General features: G+C 38.0%; 2 protein-coding genes across 2 annotated transcripts; both read left to right on the top strand.

The window, feature by feature from the left end:
- Positions 1 to 4,832: 4,832 nt before the first annotated feature.
- On the top strand, positions 4,833 to 9,829 carry LOC105388779 (peptidoglycan recognition protein-like; the record flags this gene model as incomplete). Its single annotated transcript, NM_001305536.1, is given in 5 exon segments — positions 4,833 to 4,874; positions 5,338 to 5,481; positions 6,354 to 6,549; positions 8,882 to 8,994; positions 9,558 to 9,829. Coding segments are annotated over 5 exon segments (720 nt in total). The 5' UTR covers positions 4,833 to 4,858.
- A 578-nt stretch (positions 9,830 to 10,407) lies between these two features.
- On the top strand, positions 10,408 to 12,676 carry LOC125491291 (peptidoglycan recognition protein-like). Its single transcript, XM_048632876.1, has 5 exons — positions 10,408 to 10,609; positions 10,724 to 10,900; positions 11,050 to 11,251; positions 11,992 to 12,104; positions 12,413 to 12,676. The coding sequence occupies exons 1-5, from the start codon at positions 10,555 to 10,557 to the stop codon at positions 12,655 to 12,657; spliced, it is 792 nt and encodes a 263-aa protein (XP_048488833.1). The 5' UTR covers positions 10,408 to 10,554; the 3' UTR covers positions 12,658 to 12,676.
- Positions 12,677 to 20,018: the final 7,342 nt, after the last annotated feature.

Consider the following 20,018-nt stretch of genomic DNA (forward strand, 5'->3'; position numbering starts at 1 on the left):
TAACTGTGTTTTTCTGGTAAAATTCATTCTCTAACGTTGGAAATTGGTAAGTAAAATTTCGATTTCTAAAAAGTGATAATAATATAGAAAGATACGGCCCGGAACTTATATAAGGAAGAACAAAGCGATGCTGTGCTGGTTTACCCTTATTGACGCCGTATATGTTTTATTTTTTTAGTTGATTGAAATTAATAACGATTCCGGTTGGTTTTGATTATGTTTGAACCAATCACAAACAAATCATAACCTACTAGAAAGGGATCAACAGTATTATATGACGTAAGTACTTACATTTTTTATTACATTTTATGCTTAGCTATCTTCGATCAAAGTTAGCAATACGTAGATTTATAAAAGAGTAAACTAAAGGTAGATTTGTATTTTTCAGTTCAAATTATCGATCTACCTATCTGGGAATTTGAGTTCTGTAGGAAAATTAAAATTTGAAACTGAATAATGAGTGAGGCAGATCAAGTACCTGGACCGGCCACAGAGACAAGTATATCATTCATTATAAGCTAATAATTAGATACTTATATTAATTTCTCATCACCTCGGCAGTCTGAGTTTGCGTCGTCTATGTACGTAAGTACCTACCGGTAAATAACGGTAGGTACTTACGTACATACGTGCACAAATTCTTGCTTTCCTGTATTAGTTCGTGAAGTAAAGTAAAGTAAAAATGATTATTTCCTTTAAAAATATACAAGAGATGGTGATATACTGACCCCCATACTAGGCAATGCCTGGTGGAGTCTCGGTGCATTTTTTATGACAGACGATTTTCGCATCGTGTCATGCATTTTCTTTCGCGTACACTACTGAACGGATTTTCATGAAATTTTGTGATATAGGTTGCTGACTTATTTATCTGGATTAACAAATAGGCTTTTTTCATCCCGGAATTCTCTCAGGAAACATTTAAAGCGGAGCGAAGCTTTTGCGGCAATATTTATTTATTTAATTGATTTAATTATTTATTGCACCCTATGACCAACAAAGCCGACCCTAAATAAGGATAAGGCAAGGAAGAAGAAGAAGAAGAATTCTTTATTGCACAAATATTAGAAATAAGTTTACAAAAGGAGGGCTTAATGCAATAAGTAATTGGGAACTATTTTAAGTTTTTTTATTTGTACCTATGCCTATGTAGCAAAATAACGAAATAAAAATAAAAGTAGATCCATTAAAACTATATTTTCCTTATAGAGTTTTAAATTCATTATGTAATGTATTTAAAATTAAATTTCAAATTAAATGCCTATGTAGCAAAATAACGAAATAAAAATAAAAGTAGATCCATTAAAACTATTTTTTTCTAATAGAGTTATAAATTCATTATGTAATTTATTTAAAATTAAATTTCAAATTAAACACTTTTTTCAGGACCTTCACTTGCAGAAAGGCTACAAAATCGGAAGACACGTACCAAACTCATCATATTTTTTAGCATTCTTATTATCCTGGTTATTGTTATGAGTCTCATTGTCTACTTCTGTTTGAGACGAGATAAATCGAAACATGCATATTATGAAAACAAGACTTTGGGCAGCCTCCCACGTCCCCATCTAGGTAAATAAATATTATAAAGTCACCTCATAATACCTTCGGGAATTACAGTCGTGAGCAATGAGAGCATAAATATACTGTATGTTTGTATTATGACATAAAAAACGACCTAGCCCGTAAAAATTTCCTCATCCAAACCCTCTTCTCAATGGCAGAATATAGGACTTGGCTGCTCCCCTCTAAGCACTGGAACGCTGTGCAGGTAGACCACCACAGGACTGATCGCTTTTTGAAGCTGGTGGTGATAAACCACTCGGTGATGCATGGATGCCACGGCAAGAAGGCTTGCGCGGATGAGCTATTCCGAATGCAACGCTATTTCCGAGAACACCGCGGGTGGAAGGATATGCCGTTAGTATCTCTTTTCATAATTTTTACTTAGTACCTACTGCGCTTGTTGGTACGTGGTCTCCACTCGTGAACTCTTACGCCACCTGACCTTCTATGTTATTATATTCTCTGTGGGGGTGTAAGAACCTGCACCTGGCTCTTTTGGCACCTGGCACCTATGTGCATATCCTCAAGGTCTAAACTGCCTTCCTAAGCTTGGAACATTTCCCACGCTGGTCCACTGCGGGTTGGTAGGGACATGCAAGTTTCCTCACGATATTTTCCTTCAACCGTAAGAGCGATGGTATACATTGTACTTAAATTCAAAGAACTCAGTGGTACATATCGGAGTCGCCGTCGGCATTAGAACCCGTATCTCTGGCGTGAGGAGCGGGCACTACCCGACTGAGCTACCACCGCTCACCATCTGACGTTATTCTGGTGTTGTGTTGCAGTTACAACTTCGCTATCGGCCAGGCCGGGAACGTGTACGAAGGGCGCGGCTGGGCTTCCCACGGCGCCCACACACGCTCATTCAACAATTGCTCCCTAGGAATTGGCTTCCTTGGTAAATATTTTATGTTTTTTTCACTTTCATCTTCCACTTACTAACTAACTAAGCGGTTGCATAAGGTCTGTAGCGCTGCTTTTGGAGCTTGTGCTTGTCACCTTTGGGAATAATCGGATTGGCTTCAAATCTCTAAAGCAACTGTGCTAAGTTTAATCTTAGTTGTAGTTGTAGAAACTTGCAACTATTGGTCAAAAATCGTAGCTAAGTAAGTAACGTAAGTTTATAAACCATCTTATGTACCTAACTGCAAGTCCCGGAAGTATTTTGATTCCTATGAGAGTAGTTGTGACCACTTCAATATGCAGACCCTCAATAATCGTCGTATCGTATCAGACATGATGTTCCTTCACGAAAGGACAGTTGCGCAGCCGCGTGGACTGCCCGCCGCTGCTGCGGGAGGTGGGGCTGGCGGGGCCCGCGCGCCGCACGCGCCACACTCCGCTGATGATTTTACTATGCTATGATTTTACCTTGTATCTGTACCATTGTAACGCTGTTGATTTTCATAAATAAATAAGTAAGTATTAGTTAAAAAGCAAACAAAATACATAATGATGTTCCCGTTATACTTGACACGAGACGTTGACCAATCGGATCAAAAAACCGGCCCTTACCTACTCAAGTATTTATTATGAAAATAATTAAACAAATAAGATTTTAAACATTTACAGGTAACTATAATGAGATGAAACCAACGAAAGCCCAAATGGTAAGATTACGACAGCTACTTGATATGGGCGTGCAAAATGGTCACTTGTGGAGAAATTTCGTCATAGTTGGTCATAAGGACTTGTATCCAACAAGTGAAAGTCCCGGCAAATATCTTTACGACGCAATCAAGAAGTTAAGGAGATACAACGCCAGACGTTATAAAAATATGAATTGTGCACAGATTATGAAAAGCAAAAAATAATGTAATAAATTATCTCTGATGTGAATAATCCTGTTGGTCCTTAAGTTAATCCTTAAGTTAATCCAGATACCTTTGCGTGTTTAAGTAAAGTTAAATAATTCGAGCTGTTAGCTAAATAAACATTAGGTTGTGCCAAAAGTGGTATAGTATAAGGAGGGGCTCTTTTCTATTCTCTGGGGGTCTTAGTGACTGTATCTGGCTCAGCTCCATAGAACCTAAATGATTTACATAAATCTAGGTCTCATTACGAAGTTTTCCTTAGTTATTATTTATGAATGTATAGCTAACTAATCTGTTATATAACATTATACAGGATGGACCTTTGGTAGGTGATTATATTCGCCTGCAAGTCTGGTGGACTTAGGGCCCTTAATTGCCAACGCCACAACACTTTGTATTCTGCCTTCCTCTGCTGATTACACTCTCGAGCAAATAAATGACAATGGGCAGATTGGGATCACCCTCCAATAGCATTAAGACTAACATCGTTGGATAGGTTTTGTCAATAGGAATAACTTTTGCTATGACAGCTTTGTTGTCACAGTTGTCCGTTCAGAGATATATATGACTTATAAGTTCCGATACTCGTCAGTTCATCTTACTGCTATTGGAGGCTGGACCACCCTCCAATAGCAGTAAGACTAACGTCGTTGGATAGGTCTTGTCAATAGGAATGACTTTTGCTTTGACAGCTTTGTTGTCACAGTCGTCTATTCAGAGATATATGACATATAAGTTCCGATAGGGGGTTAATTAAATATTTTCTTGGGAAGAAAAATAATAGCACTGGTTATTCTTTAATTATGTATTATTATAATTACACTATCTACACTATCAGACGAGATCTGGGCATATTGGATAACAATAACTGACGATAAAAAACAAAAAGGGCAGCGGTGGAGGTGTATTCTGCCTCCAATAGCAGTAAGATGAACTGACGAGTATCGGAACTTATAAGTCATACATCTCTGAACGGACAACTGTGGAAACAAAGCTGTCAAAGCAAAAGTTATTCCTATTGACAAGACCTATCCAACGACGTTAGTCTTACTGCTATTGGAGGGTGGTCCAGCCTCCAATAGCAGTAAGATGAACGACGAGTATCGGAACTTATAAGTCATATATCTCTGAACGGACAACTGTGCCGACAAAGCTGTCAAAGCAAAAGTTATTCCTATTGACAAGACCTATCCAACGACGTTAGTCTTACTGCTATTGGAGGGTGGTCCGAGCTCCCATATATTGTTGCCCATCCTCTTTTCAAACTGTCATTGCCGAATCATAAAATAATAATACGTCGTTGGAGCTTTTTCATTGCTCGTGACTCGTGAGTGTAGACTAACGTTACTTATAGTCGATCGAATGTATGAATGAATTTAAGAAGTTTATATTTCCCGTCACTATTCATAGTCATGGCCCACTGAAATATTGCGTTTAATTTATAAACAGTGTTAAAACCGCACCATCGGCAAAATATGTCTTCACGTACCGGCAAGTATAATAATTATTTAAATATAATAATAATTATAATAGTAAATTATGATTATTAATTAACTCAATCAAGAATGCATAAGTTCGATGATAATCACGACTGTTAAAGATGAATTGTTAATTAATTCTACAATCTTCATCGAACTGTTCTGCAAATACCTTGTCCACTGAAAATCTGGCACCTTCCTTCTTAGATGATGTTATTTGTGACCAGGTGCATTCACGACACAGGCTGAGCCTATTGTGGAAGCCACCGAAAAACGTTAATTTCTAGTTAACTCACACCTTTTAAAATTTGTTTCTATACTTAAGTACTTACTCATATACCTAAATTCTAAAGTGTTCAATAAATATTTTTGATTCTGAAAACACAAACTGAAATGACTTTATTCATCGTATAAATACTCGTAAAAATAATTCTAATAAACGTAATTTTTGTACCAACTACGGTTCATTGCTTCAGAGGTTCCGTTTTGGACGTCCGTGGGACAGAGTCTAAGGAACTCGAGTCGAACAGAGAAGATCTTTTGCTGTGTATGCTGGACCATTATACTCGGGGCTGTCGCAGCCATTGTTTACTTACTCGCCTTCAGACAACAGGAGTCTCGTAACTATATTTATCTTTAACTGCAATATTCTACAAGTCAGCGGTGGTAGTCAGCTATGGTCTTTATCCTTTTGCGTCCTGAAGTTGCGATTTCTATTGTGTCTGATTTCCAATATCTATATCATGTTAGTTACACCCTGTAACTGTAACTAAAAAAAAAAACCCACCAAGTGCGAGTCGGGCTCGCGCACAAAGGGTTCCGTAGCAGCAATTAAATCAACCTATCTCAAAAACTATAAGAGATACTTTGATCAAACCAAAAATCGTTGAAAGAGTTAATTAGCATGCATCACCTCAATTTTTTTTAGAATTTTATACCCCGTAGTTATAAAAATAGAGGGGGGGGGACATACTTTTTACGACTTTGAGAGCTGATATCTCAAAAACCGTTCACTTTAAGAAAAATGTTTCTTAGAAAACTTTATATCATTTTAAAAGACCTTTCCATTGATACCCCACACGGGTATGTACATCGAAAAAAAAAATTTCATCCCTCAGTTACATGTATGGGGGGCCCCACCCCCAATTTTTTTTTTTACTATTTAGTGTCATATTTTTGTAGCGGTTCATACAACACATATTCCCATCAAATTTCATCTCTGTAGTACTTATAGTTTCCGAGTAAATCGGCTGTGACAGACGGACAGACGGACAGACGGACAGACGGACATGACGAAACTATAAGGGTTCCGTTTTTGCCATTTTGGCTACGGAACCCTAAAAACTACAATAATGTAGGTTTTGAATAAAATTTCGGTATAACAATATCTAACATGAGACGTTGCCACTTGCAACCAATTTTAAACAAAGAATTTAAGGTTTTGACAGCACTAAGATCAGGATCTGTGCACAAATCCTCCTTGCTTTCCCAGCATCCAACGTTTGGAACATAACCCGTGCCATGTGGCTCGGCGCGGACATCGCCGGAGACCCGGTGAAGTACCGGCCCTTGAAGCTGGTCATCATCAACCACTCCGTGTCCCCCGAGTGCAGGAGCTTGGAAGGCTGCGCACAGTCCATGCGCAACCTTCAGAACTTCTTCTTGAACGATAAGGGATGGGATTTGCCGTGAGTTATCGATGTTCAAGCTTGTTTGTGGATTTTTGCCGTGTGTGGTGACTAACACAGAAAAATGGACAAATTACCTAGGTACGGCTGTTTCAAGAGACAAACAATTGTTTATACCTAGCCATTGAGTATGAGTATGACCCGAGTCCGCGTTGTTCTATGTACCTGGCTGTCTTTACGGTGCAGATGTGCCCGATGTTATCCGTGGCGTTATTATACCAACCTAACTATCCTAATCCTAACTTCCTAACTTAATATTATAAATGCGAAAGTAACTGTGTCTGTCTGTCTGTCTGTTACTCTTTCACGCCAAAACTACTGAACAGATTTGAATGAAATTTGGCATACATATAGTATAGACCCTGGGAAAGAACATAGGCTACTTTTTATCCCAGAATTCCCACGGGAAAACTTTTTAAGTCGAAGCGAAGCTCGCGGGCACAGCTAGTGAGTAACCTATATTATCGTCAGTTTATCGTCTTTCAGCTACGCGTGTTTTGAAACTATACAAGGCCAGAACGCAGAGGGTGGGACTGCTCGCGTATATTTTCAAATTAAAATGGTGCCATGATTTACTTGAAAGTATACAAGGCCATTACGCACTAATCGCGTATATTTTCAAGTAAGTTGGACCAAAATTATTGCTTGAAAATATACTGCAGCAGTTACCACTGCGTACCTACTAATCGTGTATATTTTCAAGTGCCAAGCGGCAATGCGAGCACTTGAAACTATACGTGATTAGTTACCAGGTAGCCCTTTTGAATTGTTGCTCTCTCTTTCTTTCATGCGAAATAGTAATAAGTATATTGCTTTCCAAACATTGCATCATCATTCCACACTTAGCATTGTTTTCGTAACGTGTTTTTTGTTTACATCGCACAGTTTAAAAGTAAATTGATTTAAATTAAACTGTAGAACTGTTAATAGTGAAAATGATCGCAGAATAGGGTGTACAACCATTCATAAAAGACAATTACGGTGAATTCAAAACTTGATGAAAAATATGTCTGTAATAGGTCTATAGGGTAATATCACCTTCTACACTCACGAGCAATGAAGTCCAAGTACCAAAATTTAATGTAGAATTTGACAAAAATCATTCAAATCAAATTTTTAGTTGGTTATAATATTTTGATGCGCTGTTAAATGTACTTTAATATTGCCAAAGGCGTCATTAAGGTAGTCTTTTTCGTTCAGGAGCTATCGACACTGGAACTTTTTCATTGCTCGTGAGTGTAGTAAGTATTCATATAAATAAATATTCATATAAATAATAAGATATTAGGATTTTTACTTGCAAGTATGATTGCTATAAATATCAATTTATCAATCAAATAAGAGTTTGTTCATCATTATTTATTAACCTTCTCTAGGTATGAGGGGCAGAAGAAGTAAATTGTAGTCATGTACCTACATTTACCGAAATAGTTAAGTAAATCAGAATCAGCATGTAGGTATAAATTATATGCGACAAGTACGCCAATTAAGTAATGTAATAGCAATGTATATTTTCAAGAACGATTTACTAAATCCCAACTTGAAAGTATACGCGACTAGTACGCACAAATCGTGTATATTTTCAAGTAAAAATTTTTTTTTTCACTTGAAACTATACAGTGCTAGTACACTATGGGTGCGTTCTGGCCTTGTATAGGTTCAAAACACGCTTCAGCTATATATTATTTTAATTCCTAGTTCTTAGGTTATTAGTTGAATAATTTAGTATAGCGTTTATATTTATACCTGCTTAGTTTAATAATTTAGTTAGTTAATATTAAATTTTATCTAGTTATAAGTTTTTCTAGCACCTGTTACATTTTACATAGTCGTAATTTTAACATCGAACATCGTAGAGGTATCATACGTTTTTATCGGATTGAATGAGAATAGTGATGACGATATAGCGCAATTATTGCCAATCCGACTAATATTATAAATGCGAAAGTTTGTGAGTGTGTGTGTGTTTGTTACTTCTTCATATAAAAACGGCTGAACCGATTTTAATGATATTTAGTATGGAGTTAGCTGACACCCTGTATTATTACATTGGCTATTTTTATCCCGGTATTCCCACGGTAAACCTTTTTTAGACGAAGCGAAGCTCGCGGGAACAGCTATATATATTTAATATATTTATTAATACTTCTACAAAATATGTTTTATAACCATCGTCCAATCCATATTTTAATGGGTCTTAATTTTGCTTATAGTTACTCCTACTTATTTCGCCTTCGTATCATAATATTATGGACTCATTCTTTTGTTGCCATTATGTCATGTATAGACTTTAAAAATTATAATGAAATCTTCAGTTATTGTAAGTTTTCAGTTACAACTTCGTGATCGGCAACGACGGCCGCGTGTACGAAGGAAGAGGCTGGGAGCGCGAGGGGGCTCACACTTACGGCTACAACTCTTGCAGCTTGGGCGTCGGATTCATAGGTTTGTCACATATAATATATCCAGACCCTGTAGCACAGGGCGCTATTAAAACGTGACAAGAGTTCTCGCTCTTGAGGCTGCGCGATGTGAGTAAGCGCGATGCAAAACTCTTGTCACGTCTTAAATCCGCCCCGCCCCCTTCAGGAAAACACTTTTGTTCACCTTTATCTCATTTTCATTACTTAAATAAGAGATGAATTCATGAGATTGCTCCCATAAGAAAACCTTCTATGCTATTCTCTGGGGGAGTGTAAGTACCTGCACCAGGCTTTCTCGAATGGAACCTTTGTGCATATCCCCAAGGTCTAACTGCCTTCCTAAGTTTGAACCATTTCGATCCATGCTGGTCCACTGTGGGTTGGTGAGATGCGCTAAATCTAGATATTTATGCAGGTTTCCACACCATATTTTCCTTCACCGTAAGAGCGGTGGATTCCAATGTACTTAAATTACCAAGAACTCATTGGTAAATGTCAGCTCATCTCTGGGGTGAGAAGCGGGCGCTTACCCAACTTAGCAACCACCGCACTGAAGACAACCTTTAAAATACCTAAATTTCGCAGGCGACTACCGGCCAGGCTTCGGCAATACCGTGCCGACATCGCTGCAAATGGAAAGATTTAAGGAGCTGATGCAGTACGGAGTCCTTATGGGCTACCTAGACCCTGACTACGCGGTGGTGGGCGCCAGTGACCTGCAGACCAGCGCCAGCCCCGGCGACAACCTGCTCAAACAAATGAAGGCCTGGAGTCATTACAACCAGGATATATATCGCAATATGACGTGCGCTCAGATTTACGATCTTACTAAGTGAATTTAATACTGTCGCAATAAACCGTTTCGTCAATTATATTCTTGAGGTACTTAACACTTAATAATAAATAACATGTTACTGTATTTCGTACTGAATAAAATAAATTATTTGTTACCAAATCAAACTTTTAAATTAAAACTTAAGTATAGCTTAGCAAAGATTTGCTTGTAGGTAGTGAAAAATAAGTTTTTACAATGAAGTCAGAAAACATCAAAATGTAGGTAATAAAACAATATCATACTCAACTAGTTAGGCTTCTTAAATGAGTTTTACGTTGAAAATGTGCGCTTGGTGATGAAAGCTTGAATCTTTTACTATTAGTATCTTACACTTGCAGTGATCATTTTATTTTAAGATGCGGATGCAGAATTTGACCCCTAACATAATATATTATACAGGTTGTAAAAGATACTTATTGCAGCCACGTGGGCATCGTAGCCGTCATAGAAACCGATCATCGAACATTTTTATGAGTAAATAGTTGTGGTTGGCTACATAATGAAAGTTTGAATGATCAAGCGCTATGTAGTATAGTTCCATAGTCAAGTGAGTTAAAACTTTTTAAGTTAACTTTATTTTACCCTAAATAATCTAGTTGGCCCAGGTAATCATTTGTACCTATTAGAACCAAGTGGATTGGATATTAAATAAGTACTTAGTATACTTTTGTATTTGAATATTTACAGCATTTTGTATTTTTTTTAGATTGTGGTCTAAAAGTGTTTAGAATTAAAAACTGGATAAAAATGAGTAACGTGGCTCCCGGAGCATCTCAGCCAAATGGACCAGCCCCAAGAACAAGTACCTAAGTTTATTATATAATTGTAGTCATATTATATACCTTATATTAGAGGGTTAAAGAATCTGAATGAATCATGGATCAATAATACGATAATAATTCCTTTTTCTTTCCAGAAATTTCAGTTAAAGAAAGGCTCTCTAGTAAGAGCAACGTTAGCAAAAGCATTATTTGTTTAACTATTTTCGCTCTTATCATGGTGGTTATTGCCCTAATTATTTACTTCACGGTGCGGGGACCTAGACCAAATTCTACAGAAGAGGAAAAGAAAACGGACCAATACTCTCAGACAGGTAATGTACTGGTTTTTGTGCTATGTACGTTGTACGTAGGTAATAACATTTCCTCAAGCAATACAGGATGTGCATTTTTATTGTAAGTATTCGTATTAACATAATATGTTAAATAACTGTAAAAGTCTCAATTTTGTTTCTAATTGTAGGTCCTAAGCCGTGGCTGGTCCAAACTAGTGATTGGAAGGGACTGTCCGTAAAGCACGTACTGCTAAAACGGAACTACCCCCTGAAGCTTGTGATCATCAACCATTCTGTAATAGGTGGATGTACGAACAAAGACTCTTGTAGCGAGGAATTAAGGAAAATGCAACTTCATGTGCAAAAAGATCTCGGTTGGATTGATATACCGTAAGTTTGAGATTTTACTTATTGTTCATCTTTTATAGGCTTTCAACTGGCAAGCCGTCTCGGCATCGGACGGAAATGGATGTGTCGGCTGAACTCAAACCGTGGCATGTCGATGCGTTCTTTTGGATGCGTACGGATCTCGGATCGGATGATACGGATGCCGCCGCGAGAAAACCTATCTGAAATAATCTCTCTAATGTGAATGACTCATGCTCACGTCACGACCCACTATATTTTTTTTATATTTATTATTTATTTATTTTCAAATACATACATACATTACACAATATAAATCCGCCAAACTATAGACACATAGTTTGTTGGCGGAGAGAGCTCTCTTAAACATAAACATTAAATATCTACATTACCTGCTATATCTACCCATGTTAGTGACTCGACTTTATGGTGATAAACTAGTCCAACTACACTCACGAGCAATGAAAATGTTCCATTGACAATAGCACAAAATTACTCCTAAACGGAAAGATTTACAAATTGAAGTCATTTAACAGCTCATCAGCAACATATGACCTACTACAGCAACTTTAAAATTGGGGTAATTTAGTTTCGAAATATTATAAGTGAAACTTTGCTCGTGAGTGTATTGTTGTTGTTGTCCTATGATACCCTGGTGGTACAGAGGGCCTTCACGAGAGTGTGCCATGCCGTCCTGTCCTCAGCAACAGCTCTGGCCTCCGACCTTGTGTGTATTAAATAATTTTATCAACGTTTTGCTCCAGCTACAACTTCGCGATCGGTCGAGAAGGCCACGTGTACGAGGCTCGCGGCTGGGGCTCCGAGGGGGCTCACACTCTCCACTATAACAACTGCTCCGTGGGAATCGGCTTCTTCGGTTGGTTCATAGTTTCGTATTTAGCGGCGATTAAACTACACTACATGTAATGCACTACAAATTGGCGTCCTACAAGTTGGAGTTAGGACGTTCTGTTTACACTGGACTATGTAGGATGCCGATTTCAGGATGTAGGACGGTCAGGACCCGTCAATCTCCGATGTGAAGTGTCCTACATGCCTAACTATGGCCTCATACAGTCATGAGAAATGAAAAATACAAGTTTAGTTCCAAAGAATAGTTAACTCTAGATATCAAAAGTCATGCCATCTGAAGATTTCCTAAAACAATTGATTGTGTTCCTCCAGGTAACTATAACGTCATACGGCCAACTAGAGGGCAAATCATGAATTTAAACAAATTGCTTGACGATGGCGTTCGACAGGGGTACTTGGATAGAAATTACGTCATAGTAGGTCACAAGGATATCTGGCCGGGCAGCGAGAGTCCCGGGAATCGTCTGTACGCCGAACTCAAGAAGTTACCAAAATACAACGCTGAACGCTATCGTAACATGAATTGTACCCAAATTATGGAAGATTTTAGTAAGTAAAATTTTAATTTAAAAGTAATTATGAATTTTGCTATTTCTGCTGGTTGATACCGGGACGTAGCACATTTCTAATATTTACAGAATGCAAATTAGATATCTACAATAGAGCGACTTGCCTTGAATATTGAATAGTCATGATTTAATCTTCCAAATAGCCGAACTATAAGACAATAACTACTACTATGACATGACCGCTAACCATGCAAGATGAATAATGCTCTTTGAGAGGGGTCAGGTTTTTTGACCAGACAGTTACAAAAGTACAGGTACAGTACAGTAAATACAGTTAGAAAAAGAGCTACAAAGACCACCACAATTTAAATACTTTAATTTTATTATACACTGACGGGTGATACGAGTACCTACTAAGGACAAACAATACTTGACTTGTTTGCATGTATCGATGAAAAATTATTTGATTCACCTATCTTCCACCCACGAGTCTAAGGATCAAACTGTTTATGCTGGGGTGGCACACACGTCTCTTTTGCTGACTGTACATACGGAGTTGTAAGTAAATTACAACAGGACAAGGGGGGGGGGGGGGGTTTAGGGGTGGATTGAAGTCAGATCGGGGAGGGGGGGAAAACGGCAAGCGGTTCATTACTGCTGATGTTATTCTAATGTATTCACTGCCGAAGTCGGATACACCACCAGCTTATGTATATTATGTATATAGGTATTATCTACACTAGGGCATGCAATACCGCAATACCGGTATTCGTAATACCGGGATCCCGTACAAAATTCCCGCTTTTTTCAATACCGGTATTGAAAGTTAATACCGGTATTGAAGTAATACCGGAATCGGACTTTTTTAGGCTATAAATAAAGCGATTAAGATTTAGTTGCAGCCTTGTGTGTGTATATACTGTGAAAGCGCACTTGTTCCCAACCGTTTAATGCAGTTTTCGGCTGCTAGAAATCTACTGTTGACCATGCGTAAACCGGCACCGGATGTAAAAAAATAGTTTATTCTAAAATTTAAACTCTAAAACTGATTTCTCGTAAAAATCTACAACAAAATACAGAATATGATTGCATTTTCTTTTTTTATTTTGATGTATACGACCTTTAAACACAGTATATGCCATTTATTACAAGGAAGTCTAATACCGGTATTAATACCGGGATCCCGGTATTGAGTTGTAATACCGGAACTCAATACCGGTATTGAAAATTGTTCCGGTATTGCATGCCCTAATCTACACCCACAATATTGTGCCATAGTCTGGCTTTGTGAATATCATTATGTAGAGTAAATAACAATGCATAATTTATTCTTTGGAGAGTTGCAGTTGCTAGATGGAAATACGCTCAAATATAAATATTTTCTAAGGGTGTTATGAGTAGGTACTAACGTACTTATAAAGATAGGCCGACGTAGACAACTGCTCTCAGAAATACACAAACCAACGAAATAACGCTAACTATGTAACTGACTAAGTACAAAAAAGAAATTTAAAATAATAATTTGGGTATGGTGTGTAACACCATAACAAGTACCATAATTATAACTTCGTTATCACTTTCTGCCTTTGAGGAGTTCACTGATAAAAATTTACGCAGTAGTATAACTAAATACCATACTACATAATACGTATTGTGTGCTCAACTCACGTAGGTATCCGAAGACAATCCAGTTAGGAATCCTCTACAGGATTTATTTTTTTGTGATTTTTCGGCTCCCGTACGATGTTGGGCCGGAGCGAGCGAGGGAGGCAGTAATCAAATAAGAACACCCCCATTGTTGTGTGTTCCCGCTGTAAAATGTCCGTGTATGTTTCCGACTACACTGCAGTCTGTTGGATTTTCTATAGAAGATTTTTATAAAAATACAATTGATTTTTTACGGATACAAAGTTGTTTCGTGGAGACAGTGCCAAGAGCTTCCATAAAGAAAAATTAAGGCAGAGGTAAAAATATGCTACATGCGTCTTTAATACCATGTCAAAGTGAAAAAAATGGGTCATCCGTTTGAGAGCTATGCTACCACAAACAAATGCACGTGAAAGTTATCGCTTTTTAATATCCCTGAAGGAGTAGTCAGAGGTCGTCTGAGCGAGACACCCGCTTATTCTGCTCTGTACCTATCATTTAAGGTGCTCCAATCTTCTTTCCTGAACGCATACGCATACTACAACGTTGCTATAAAATACACACATCCAACAGTGCAAAAATAAATGAAATATTGTGCGAAAAGGGCAGTATTTAACGATGTTGCACAGTCGACTGGGCACACATCCCTCCAATTATCTGAACTAGGTCCTCGTGAGATCGCGGCGAGGGCAGCATTAACTCACGACACGCGACCTCAACACTCTATTGTACATCATTAAGCTTTTTTAAACTAATTTATAGTAGCTGCGAAGTGGAGGGATATAAGGCGTTACTACCTGAAGACATAAGTAAAAGATTGTTTAGTGATTGGGACCAGAATATGCTCTAGCCGTTTTTTCAGTGAAGCTATTCATAAAAACACGGAAATTACCGGATTTATAAAACAAACGTAATCCGTAGGCCTTGGGCTAAATATATGAACTTTTCAAAATTAATGATGAATCATGTCATGAGTACTCACCTAGATAACACTGTAGCTTCTTATATTTCCTAAAAAGCCAGCTTCAAGCTTCTAAAAGCTAGCTTCTAATTTCAGCTTAGATAAAAAGACGCACACTATTATTACATCGTAATCTGAATGCACCTTTATAATAAAGCCAGTGCGTCGCGTGGGACCACTGACGAAATTGTTCAGACTCTTTGGTACCTTTGACTTTGACCCAACCGCGTTTTAAATCTTTTAAAAATAGTATTTCTGATAAACATTGTATTTTTTATCAAAGAGTGCTACAGAGGAAAATTTTATGCATGCACCCACTGAAGCTCAGTCCTTGTTTAATAAAAAAAACCTAAGCTGTAATCGTAATATGTCGTGTGCAGCCTAGGTCTATCTTTCTACGCTAAATGAGAACAAAACCCTATGGCTTGTGGCAATGAGCACATCAATCGGACCAATCCACTCTACTGCGAATACAGTTGGAATGTCAACAATCACGCTAAACGTGCCTATTAGCCTATAATCACAAGGGCTGTATTCGTTTGCGTCTGTCTAGAATTGGACGCTGTCGACGAAAAGGATCCAAACCATTTATGTATTTATTTAGTCCGCGTTGTTCTATGGTCTTTACGGTCTATATTTTATTATTTATTGCTGTCTTGATCTGACACTATACTGTTAAAGCAAGCGAGCAATAGATTTACCCCCAAATTCATAGAGCTTTTTCACACTTTACAATAGCTTAAAACTGACGTAGTAATATAAGAATTTCAACCATTTCACTGACGTAAAGAGTCGAAGTCAATTTTAATCTTGTTGTAAATTTACAATACTTTCTATGAATTTGAGGGACAATTTCGATTAGGTATTTAAATGTTTTTGCAAGTCTTAACTAACCCTTAAAAGCTCACTAGGGACCAACCCACATGTATGGCAGGCAGGACATTAGTTTACTTTCATAAAATCTTCGATATCTCAAAAGTAGGTTCGTGTGGGTTGGATACCCCTTTCGAACCTGAATGATACGAATGTGCGCTCGATTTTTTAGAAATTCTACTTTAGCGTTAAACTTATTTCACCGCGTGGAACCGAAACGCATCGTTTGTGCGTATCGTTGTAAATACCTAAAAAAATTGTGGTTGATATTTGAAATCAGTTGGCCTGTGACAGGCGAAGAAATTGGCGGCGTTCCTTGAACCTGACAGCGAGCGTGTTTAGGAATTAATGTAATTTTGCTGTTTTAGCTAATTTTCTTCACATATTTTATGCTACATTGTAATATTACAGTCTTATCTTTGTTGTTAGCATAGTAAAGTTTGCACAACACAATGATTCCGTGATAATTTTTGACCGACAAAACTGAACCGCACATTTGTGCGGTTCAGGTTCAAAATGTACAAATGCACAAAATTGCATGAGGTATTTTTTGTCATAATAATAGTACTTTTCGTTCCATGAACCAGTTCCATGGGGTCCCAGACATTTGGAAGGCGTTCATGGGCCAAATTATTATGTAGGGACTGTTTGACAAAATTAATCTATATGAAATGTGACACCAACCGACGATATTCCCTGCTTAGACTATAGAAGAAAGCCCAAAGAAACCCCCCAGTTGGTGCAGGACTGTTCTAAGATATGGAGAAAATAAATAAAGGGTTATGGAATGGGTGCTAAATGGACTGGGTAACTGACTATGGAAGGTCTATGGCTCCTGTCTGACCTATATATTTCGCACATGGATAAAAAGGCAGGGGGTGACTTGCACACACAGCCAATGAACCCCCAACCCCCCCAAAACAGTCGCTAGATCATTACAGTGGCGTAGCAGCAAGGGGGCATCATGACATGAGGTAGTAAGGATGGAGAGGGATTCCACAGCTCTCAGAATAATCAAGTTATGGGTGAAGATCTCTACAATACCTTACTGGGTAACACATCCTTCTTTGAGCATTTCTGCTCTAGCGAAACACCACTCAAACCAGCCAAGCAAGGGGTGGGAGATCCTGTTCCTCTTCAGTGTTCTGGACAACCAGTAAAGGCAAGCCAGAGACGAGGAACAGGGGTTCTCCGTAGAATCTGGTGGGTGGAATCCCTAATGCCCAACAGCTGGCCAGAAGCTGCCCTGCTATTTTATGATTATCATTATTATTATTATTATTAACTTAAGATTTAAGCTAATAATTATTTATTTTTAGTATTGTACCTTAATATGCACTTCGCTTTCATATTTCACGCCTTAAATATGTTATTTACGTTTCGGAATTCAAAACTATATATTATTATCATTAGAATTAAAAAAATAGTCAAAAAGCTAAGTTTTTTTTTTTAATTTTATAATATTGTTGCAATGATTGATTTTAGAAAGTGTTTAATACATATTTTCTATTTTTTATTTCAGTCAATTAAATAGGTATCCTAAGTAAAATATGGTAATGCACAATTGTGTTTTGGTGGTATTGAAACCCAGATAGCACGAACGTGCTATGGCTTTTCCGGGAAAACGGAAAATGCATGATTTTTTTTATTATTTTTTCCTAGCCCTTTTAGGCATAAAAGGCAATATTATGCTATTTTTTTTTACATATGATAGAAAAAAAATCTCAGGTTCGAAAGGGATACTTTTCGTAGAACAGCGTCCAATTGCAGATTGTAGCAACACGGGCAGTTGCGTGGAAAGCCACGCGGCCCGTTGCCGAGTTATTGTACATTTATTGTCACACCCTCGCGATTATTGTTGCACACCGTGCGAGATGTGGGAGCGATCTGATTGCTCACACATCCGGTCAAGTGTACTCTCCTAGAAACATCTATTTTCCCTTTATTAGAGGCTCGTGAGATTCGTGAGATTGTTGATAAAATCTTTGTTTCGCAACGATGTTGGTTATCAGACGCTTTAAAAATACATCTCAGGAATAAAGCATGTACCTAACTTCTTTCTATATTACATCAAAAATTACAATCAGTCACATAAACACTGGTTAAAAAAAACATCAAAGTAAGCATACATACATCGGATACATGGGAAAAGACAGCAGAAACCGACTCTCTTTAATACTAGGTATGTAATAATTCCAAAGTAATACAGCAACACAGAAGGTAAGTACAAGTGTAAACGAGGATTAATTAGATTTTCTCGCAAAAGAAACGGGGTCCACACTATCCCCCAGCTCAGTCCCGGGAGGACCAACAACAACAACCCCGCTCAATTGATACAAACGCCACGGCACTAACAAGTCCGCAGGGACTTTGGCAGGAATTTAGTATGTAATTCTTTATTCATCGCTTCAAACGGCTACTTTCCGCGCCCCGGGACCGTATTAGGGGGAATTCGGAGGCTGTTTGATTATCCTCCGTGCAATGTTTGACAAGCGAGTCGCACCATGCGGGGATTAAGAAATGGACAAGGAATGGATGCTCATGTCGTAGAATTTGTGTCATGTTAAGCCTAGGTTCTTGTATGAATTTGTTTATTCGTTTTCTTTCTTTATCAGAAAATTCCATCCATTTCATTACAATCTTAATTATTCATTAGAAACTTTTCCATATGAAAAAAGTTTTCTTTTATGAAACTTTCACCTTAGTCTGGTACACCCATATATAGCAATAGAGACCTTTTCTTAAATTCAAATTCACCTCTATTCTGTAATCAGTGCGGTCTTCCCCGAGGTACGCGCCCCAAAAATAGTTTACTTTTGCACCGTCAGATGTTTGAGGGTAAATCCAGTTACGATTGAGCCGGGGCGGGAGTCCGAGGGGAGCGGCGAGGGGTGAGAGGGGATCAGACAGGAAAAGAGGGAGAGTTGGTCTTAATCTCGTTGTGCGCTCAACTGCGCCCGCGCTTTAATCGCATTGTCTGTGTAATAGTCTTATCCGCACAAAGGCCCGCAGCTCAAACGCATCAATTGCTGCACCAAATGCTTCGCGTATCGCGGCGCTTGGCATTCGGCCGATGTGTGATAAAATAATGAGTGCGTTAAAAAACAATAGGTAGGTACTTTATACGTGTACCTATTCAATTTTCTAATGTAAGTATAGCAGATACCAAGATCATTTTTAAAACCACATGATATAGAACAACATGAGAATAACCAATGTTTGAGTATATTTTTTTTCATAAAGGAAATTGAGTCTCACATTTTATTTACCTCTGTACTTACATAATTATGTGTTTACACTTGATAGGAGCTTTCAGTTAGGTGGGCTTCGAGTATTCTCATTAATCACCACAACTAACCTCAATATTTTCCCAAACGCATTTAATGGTAATACATTATTTAGGTACATAAACACGGGTATCAGACGAGACCTGCCAAGCCGGCATCGGCATAATAATGCTGTGCCATACCTATTATAGTTATAATTCCGATGGCCATTGCATACATAGAGTCCTGGCCAGCACAGCAGGCTTTGAAAGGTTTACCAAATTCGCAAAGCTAAAGATAGCCACCGGCTAGGAACAAACAACATACTAACTCCTCTGCACCCAGTAGCAAAAGTTTAGTTTCAGTTTCACCCCCATTTTTGCCTCCCCCCGAGACTGTATTCTCTGGAGACGCTTTAGGACGAAGTTTGACCTCAAACATACGCGCTCACAATGTTACACATTATTTATTGCATATTACAATGTTTTTATTCGACATGTCCATTAAAACATGAACAAATTAATACGTTTCGTTATTATGTGAAGGATGGGTTTCATTACTCATAAATCAGACATAGTATGCAAACTGGTACATTGCTAAATGAATGAAAAATATTATTGCCGAATTAATGCTTGTTTTATGGTGGTGTATATTTTATGCAT

Source organism: Plutella xylostella, chromosome Z (genome assembly GCF_932276165.1).
Source record: "Plutella xylostella chromosome Z, ilPluXylo3.1, whole genome shotgun sequence".
In the NCBI taxonomy this organism is placed as follows: Eukaryota; Metazoa; Arthropoda; class Insecta; order Lepidoptera; family Plutellidae; genus Plutella; species Plutella xylostella.

Coding starts and splice junctions, on each gene's coding strand:
- LOC125491291 (XM_048632876.1), top strand. CDS start 10,555: ATGAGTAACGTGGCTCCCGGAGCATCTCAGCCAAATGGACCAGCCCCA. Junction 10,610..10,723: donor TGGACCAGCCCCAAGAACAA/GTACCTAAGTTT, acceptor TTTTCTTTCCAG/AAATTTCAGTTAAAGAAAGG. Junction 10,901..11,049: donor GGACCAATACTCTCAGACAG/GTAATGTACTGG, acceptor TTCTAATTGTAG/GTCCTAAGCCGTGGCTGGTC.